Source organism: Olea europaea, chromosome 19 (genome assembly GCF_002742605.1).
Source record: "Olea europaea var. sylvestris chromosome 19, O_europaea_v1, whole genome shotgun sequence".
NCBI lineage: Eukaryota > Viridiplantae > Streptophyta > Magnoliopsida > Lamiales > Oleaceae > Olea > Olea europaea.
The window spans coordinates 8,569,516-8,577,541 of NC_036255.1; the positions used below are offsets into that span (position 1 = coordinate 8,569,516).

Sequence of the window (8,026 nt, forward strand, 5' to 3'; positions counted from 1 at the left end):
GATTTTGTGAGTTGACTTACTGAGATTAAATTGTATTTAAAATCGGGAACAAAAAGAACATTATGTAGACATAAATGGGGAAAAATAGGGATGTGGCCCATATGTGTGACTTGGGCCTTGACGCCTATGGGTAATGTAAGAGATTGACTATGGGCCCAAACATGTGAGGCTTTGGGTAAGTTAGAAACACAAGAAATGTGGGCTGAAGCCCCACTATCTATAATCCAGGGACCTGGGGCGACTTGGGGAGGTGATAGAGAAATACTAGAGAAAGCTGAGTGTGAAACGGTGTTGGGTTCCAACAATTCCATCAATTGTCGGTAGTGCTCATCAGATAAGCCAGGGATTGCACTTGACATGGAAGGGGCTAAGGTACGGGACACCATGTTCGATGTGGGTGGCCGATTACTGCCTGAATCCTGTGGCCGATTTTTGACAGGTGCGGACAGCAAGGGTTGTTTTGGCTTATTGGCGTTTCAATGGGAGGGGTAGCCAATGATTTCAAAGTAGGAGGCTTCTTGATGTCCATCTTTCCCACACTTTGTGCATTTTCTACTGTTGCGAGAACGAAAATTGTAATTGACCGAAGAATTGGTGCATGAGACAGCCATGGTCGAGTTTTCGGGATTGGGTAACAATGGAATTTGTAGGAGGCGTTGTGTCTCTTCTTGGTGTATGGTGGCATATGCTCTGGAGATTGTGGACAGGGGTCCATGGCGAGAATTTGGCTTCGAATGTTGGAGAAGGAGTCATTGAGGCCCATAAGGAATTGAAAGAGTCATTCGGTATTGGCTGTGTCTTCGACCTTTTTTGCGAGCATCACAAGTGCAAGGGTTGGCATTGGTTAGTGCATTGATCTCATCCTAGATTCCTTTAATTGTATTGTAGTATGCGGTGACGTACATGGCTTTTTGTTTGAGGTTAGCCAAATCACGTTGGAGGCGGTAGAGACGGGGGTGATTGCTTTGAGAGAATCGGTTGTCCAGATCAGTCCATGCATCAGAAGGTTTGGTGCAGTAGATCAAACTTTGTCTAATGTGTCTATCGATGGAATTTAAGAGCCAAGAGAGAACCATATCACTGCAACGATCCCAAAGGTTGGCAATTTGAGCTTTGGATGGTTGCTTTAGAGTTCCATCGACAAAGACGAGTTTGTTCTTGGCATTAAGGGCCATACGCATCGAGCGTTTCCAGGCTGCATAGTTTTCTCCAGTGAGAAGATCGAGGACGAGTACACCACCACGGTTATCAGCGGGCGTTAAGAAATATGGTGAAGTGGGGTCGTTGATCAATTGTGAAGGTGTCAACGATGTCAAATCAGACATGGTGGTTGTTGGTTTCGAAAGTCAGAGAAATCAGAAGAGGCCGCAGGAAGGAGGTTGCTCTGATACCATAATAAATCTCGACACACACAGGTATGGTTGAGGGAAGAATTGAAGTTTATATTATTTCCTCCATATTTGTTACAATGATTTTGTATAAATTTATAGGTGAGAATCGAATCTATACATGGTAAGAACTGTGATATGGAAATAACTATAAAAGAAAATTCTTTGTGTGGATTGTCGTTGATTGCTGTTGGTGAGCTTGCTGTAATATTTGTACTCATAGGCTTCTAAATAGGGGAGGATTCAGACCTTTTGTACTGCGGGGTCATATATTAAAATGCAATTTTTTGTAGACAACATAATAATAAAAATAAGTCAATACAATACTACAATTGTAGTCTACTCATCTTAATACTTTGAAAATGTCATATAATTATATCATTATCAATATTGTCAAATAGATTTTGCTACTTGTATAGTTCTGTGTACCATCTCGTTGACAAATGTTGAGTCGACTGTGAGTAAATCAAGTTAAATGTATGAAATAAATGAATTGAAATAAAATTCAAATTGGAAATAAATGAAATTCAAATCTAATTCGATAGTAATTTAAATTACATTTAATCTATAACGATCCTAAATTTTTTATGTCATACTCCATGTAAAATTTGCTAATAAAACAATGTAAATTATATTGAGAAATTTATTGTGCAAAAATAATAAATATTAATGACATAATTAAAAAAAATTAAAGGAAATATGAGTTAGACGTCTTTTTTAGAGACGTGTGTTTAACACGTTTAACCATTTTTGATATCCGTTTGGACCATTAAATATGAATAAGATGCAACTCTCGAAACGGCATTCTAAGTGACGTAGGCGATTTGTGAATCAGACTAGAGTACGATAGTTGACGAATTTTTAAAGTTAGCATATTATCGAAATTTTCAAAATGTTAGTTTGAAATGACTTATTTTGACGCATCGTAACTTTTGTTGTTGGTGGCCGTTTCAAGCGCCATCAATAAGCGAAAAACTAGGCTCTAAGCACTTCGAAATGGTATTAATAATGCAATATTTTGACTTCGTTTGACATCCCGTAACGAGAGCGTCAAAGTAAGCCGTGAAGTAAACTACTACAAATTTAAAAAACCAAAAATTAAAAATTAAAAAAATGACACCATGTGGGTCCACCCATGCTTGTAAAGCTTGATCTTGCCATTGACTTTACGGCTTTTAAGAATTAAATTATTTAAGAGAATTCAAAGATTTATTTCCAGGAAATGGGGAATCGTTTTTTGGCGAAGAACTACAGGATTTCCTTGCATTTCCATTAATTCAATAGAAGTCATACTCCGCAAAGAAATGCATGGATCTTCGTAAGTTTATTGACGCCCTACCAAGTGATCATGAAATCTAACTAAAACTTCAGGTTCTTAAGGAACTCAAGCAGTTGATTTTAAGTACTTACGGATCAAGAGTGCAAGCAAATTTCCTCCTTTGCAAGAATAGATTGACGTTCTCTGACTTGTGCTAACTTAATTTGTCACTAATCTATTATTTGTTTTGTTTAGGCATTAATTTTTAATGATAATTCGTGAACAAACCTATATTGTTTGGACCTTGTGCCCTTAGTTTTAGCTATTTGATAATAAAAACAATTGTATTTTTTTAGGGTCAATAAAAACAATAATATTATAGGTTGTCCAAACTACAACAGAATTTAACATTCGACACTGCTCAACAAGTCAACATCGGAGGCGGCCGTTGATATTTAGCCGCCAGACCACCTCTCTTTTCATTCGCAAGTCTCAACCCATAATTATTATTACGTTGTTTAAAAAGGAAAAAAAAAATACAATTTGACACCCCATTGAAAATATCTGACTCCGACACTACCTTACAACTAAGAATTTGTTCTCAAGGTACGTGCTCTAGCACCATTGAACTATTATGTGACAAAAACTTCCATACGATAAAGGAGGCTAGTGCAGGTTCATCAAAACTATTTGAATGTGTCTGTCTAATCTAGCATTAGCAGAAAGGCTTTAGATTTCCTCTAATTAGAAGTCAAGTTCACTGAGCCAACAAAACATGACACGATCCGAACCATATGCACATCCAATTCTAGTGCGACTTTAACTGAATCCGTCTAAAGAGATCGACTTTTTAGTATACTAGTAGTAAACATGTGTGTTGTACATTTTATTTATCAAATGAATAATATGGGTAATATTTTTGAAGTGCTAATACTTTTTCTCAAAGTAATTTATATTGTTAAAGAAATATTATAATTGTTATGAATAAAACTTATTATGAAATATGTATATTACAATGTTAAAAGATTGAATAAATTAAAATATAATAATATTTTGATTGTAGTGACATTTTTTGTATACAATATTTTTTTGTCAACGTCTAATAACTTTTCTTCTTTTTATTTTCTGGTTTTATCAAGATTTTTGTTGGTTGCATTGAAACACCGCTAGAAAGTGCGACATATAGTTACTAATGAGGACACGTGTTTAGAAAGGTATATTCCAATAATAGGCACTATTTGTCCTTAAACTTTGTTAATTGTCATTGCAAAGCATGGATACATTGAAAATTATTTCATCTTGAATTTCAATTGATATCCTTTATCATTTGCTGGAGTTAATAGAATGTACGGAAAAAAATGACTCCATTGTGATTAACCGACTTCATATACCTCTCTTTGCAACAAATATATATAAATTACAAAAAATAAAAATAAAAAAATTAATAGACTTTGTAAATAAACTGAGAGTTAACTTGGATTGCTACTCCTTTATACGGGATGATAATTAAACTAAATTTCGACATAAATAATTAAATTAATTGATGGCACTGCATATAATTTGGATTCATATTCTATTGTATGTTAAAATCAATAGCAATGGAGGAAATATACACAAACTTACTAAGATACTTTTACCTTTAGCTATTTATGAGTAATGAGATAGTTTTAACATAATTTAAAAATTACCATTTAAAAATTTCACAACATTCTTATTTATAGTTCACATAATCTACAACATGTAAATAATATAAAAATATTCACACCTATACAGATTATTGGAGCACATAATATTTCGAGTAGAGATACAAAAAATATATCAAAGTGAAGAATATAGATTCATTAACCTTGAAAGAAGATTAATCAAATTGTGTATCAAAAAATAAAATAAATTGAACAAAATTCCTTAATAGATGCAAACACGAATTTCCTACATAATTGAAAGAAACTATCGTGGAAAAGAGTTCTGACCTTATATGGACACAAATATAAAATTTGGAGAATGGTAATTATTTTGAGGCATAGGAATTTGAAAATTCAAATACAAAAAGAGAAATGATTTTTTTTTTCAATAAAGAGATAAGAAGAAAATAAAATAAACTTAAAGAGTTTGTAGTTTGCTCAATGAAAATTTGGAATCTTGATTTTTAGATTCCGCATCAGAGATAGAAAACGAAATTCAAGTACGAAATAAAATTACAAAAAAAGAATATATCTTGAGTATGAAGAACTAAACAATAAAATTATCAAAGATTGAAATAAATTGTCAATAAGCAAGCATGTCAAAAAATTACAAAATTCTACAACTACAAATAACTTGCATATTTAAATCCACAAACTTAAATTTTTACCTTTTCTACTTTATTGAAAATGACAATTTCAAAATACATTATAAAATTTTTACTTTGACGTAACGAATTTTTTATCTGATCCATTTGAATATAAATATGTTAAATCAAATTTAAAAAGTAAAATATGTACATATGTGAATGTTAGAACTTAAAAATCGATGCATAATTTATATTCATTGAATATATCCAAAATCACAAAATATAAAATGTTATATCTCATTTAATTTGTTGAACGTAGTGACAAATTGAGTCTCTTGTTTTGGTTTACCTAAAATTCGAGTGAACATATTTGATTTATTTTGATTTGATTCGATCTACTTAGATTATGTGTCACTGGAGATATGTACTCTTTTCTGATAATTCCGTGAAAGTCAAAAGGAGATGATGGTGAAAAAATCATAAAAATCATTCACTTCAAGAAATTTAGCCTTTCCGTACAAAATTTCCATTGACAAATTAAGATTTGTAGGCGAGATTCATTTTTTTCCCTCAAAAAAGATGTTTTATAGGGCTATGATTTTTTTCAAGTTTTCAATGGTAGGATGCCTTGTGCCTACAAAATTTTTTTCTTTCCTAGACAGAAACATTTATGGGCAAGATATATCTTTTGCAGACAAAAAATATTTGACATATTTGTAGGCTAATAATTAGTGAAAAAAATTTCCTTATACTATTTATAATTTTAGTTCCTCCAAAAAGTAATTTGAAGTGAAAGATAAATAAATGAAAAGATAGAGAGAAAATATAATTTTTTTGTTATCAAAATAAAAAATAACAAAGCCTAAATCCAAAAACTCACGACATAGCCACTCTATTTACCTCCAAAAATTTTCACCAAAAATTATTCCCGTTTTTCAGCTTAATTTCACCATCGATTACTAAGAAAACCTAATTAATTCAATTTGCATACCATCAAAATTTCTTGTGGATCCAGTCGTTGCAATCTCAATCTCTTCATCTACCATAGTGTTGATTTTTGGTCAATAAATTCCGGCTTAATCTACTACGTATAGATTTTGTGTTTTTCAAGTAGTCTTAAAGGTATTCCCATCAGCTTTGTTTAATTAGATCTTGTGTTTCTATTGATGTTTCTGAATTTTGAAGAATTTGTTTAATATGAACCATTGGATTTATATGTAAGTTTTAATCTTTAATTAATTATTCAAATATATCTTTTCTCAAACAGAAATTTTGCATTTTTATTGATGCTTGATCAATATAGTTTTAATCATTTTTTTTTGTTTCTCCATTTTGAACTGATGTTAGTCGCTGGGATTGTGAAGTTTTCATGGTAATTTTAGTTTACTTCTTTGAAGAAAACAAAATTGGAATTAACTACAAAGAAATTCTATTTTAGGCTTGATCAATTGTGACATTATGTTTAGGGGAGTGAAATTGGAATTGGGATAGTAAAATATTTATTTTAATAGTTGTTCGGATTTTAATTTCAAGATAATGAATTCCATTCCATGATCTACTTGTAATTCATTTCTTTGTAATTTACAAGTACTTATTTGTGATACAAGCAAGGGCAAAGCCAGCTTTGATACCGACCTTTGGATTTTGGAAGAAAATGAAATATAATATATGCAGGACAGGATCATTCATGACATTTTAGAAATTGACTACCCACATCGTAATACACTTTTAGGGGAAAAAAAATAAGATTTTTAAATTGGGTGAACGATTCAGTTTTTGGTTGCTGGTTCCGAATTGATTTCAAGTGCCTCCTTTTAAAGTGCATATTATTTATTATAGTTTCTGCTGCTAGGTGATAAATAATGATGAATGACATGTTGCATCTAAACATTATCTAATGTGTTTCTTGCATATTGTTTTTAAATATATCATGTTAATGGTAAAAACTATCTTTCTTTGTATTTCGAATCATTAATGATGAAGAATTATGTTCTCATGTTTATTTTCGGCCTAATTTTGTATTTTATTGTTTCTCAATTGAATAGACAATTTTGATTATTAGGTAGGGGTTGTACAAAGAGTTTTAGATAACAGAGCTTCCTTCAATTAAAATTGCAATAAGGTAAGTTCGTAAATTCAAGTAAGCTATCATCAAGTTGTTTGACACTATAAAATCTTTAATGATGTTATAAACTACTCATTTACTTTGGTTGGTGCTTTGATGTATCTTGTTAACTGAACAAATATATAAATTTCATAATTGAACTTTAACGTTAAATTTTTGTTATGTTGACATATACTTTTAATATATCATATCCATTGTAGAGTCATATATAGATGCTACACTATGGATATAAATTGGATACATAATCCTGATTGAACTAGTGTTGAATATTTGTGGGGATTGAGAAATTTGTTTGAGTTGCAAGCAACCATGTCAATTATCGAGGTCATTCAGAGTGTTCGTGCCAAAAGCGTAATAATTGCTCGTGAAGGCCAATGAGTAAAATTCGAAGACACTTGATCATGCATGGGATGTCTTATAATTACACTAAATGGAATCGTCATGGTGAATGATTGGTGGTCGTGTCAGGTTCTTCTACCATTGACATGTTTGACTGATGACATTGATTGTGATAATGATTTAGTAATGGATATAATCAACAATCTATACCCATATGCCTTGCACCATCACAAGCAAAATGTTTTAGAAGAAAAATGAAGTATTACTTGATGATGATAAATTGGGAAATAATTAGACGTTGAAGATGCAAAGGCAAGAGATAAATAAGTACAAAAGATTGTTGAAAGAAGCACAAAAAAAACTTTACCCTTGTTGTAAAGATTTCTTTGTGCTAACATCAATTGTGGGGTTGATGCAATTGAAAGTTCAGAAATTGATGACCAACAAATGCTTTAATGAGCTCATGGGCATCTTGGAAAGGATGCTTCCAAAGCCTCATATTGATCAAGATGCCCATAAAATTTTTAAAGATCTCAGACTAGGCTACGAAAAAATTCATGCATGTAAATATGATTGTGCTCTATTTTACATGGAAAATGAAGGGTTAGATAAGTGCCCCATTTGTAATGAGCTGAGGTATCAGAATA

The 8,026-nt window shown here is 31.7% G+C and overlaps 1 protein-coding gene across 1 annotated transcript; it reads right to left on the reverse strand.

Moving 5' to 3' along the window:
• Positions 1-863: 863 nt before the first annotated feature.
• On the reverse strand, positions 864-1,325 carry LOC111368300. Its single transcript, XM_022989536.1, has one exon. The coding sequence runs from the start codon at positions 1,323-1,325 to the stop codon at positions 864-866; it is 462 nt and encodes a 153-aa protein (XP_022845304.1).
• Positions 1,326-8,026: the final 6,701 nt, after the last annotated feature.

Excerpts from the sequence above, each read along its gene's own strand:
- LOC111368300 (XM_022989536.1), bottom strand. The coding sequence starts at position 1,325 with ATGTCTGATTTGACATCGTTGACACCTTCACAATTGATCAACGACCCC.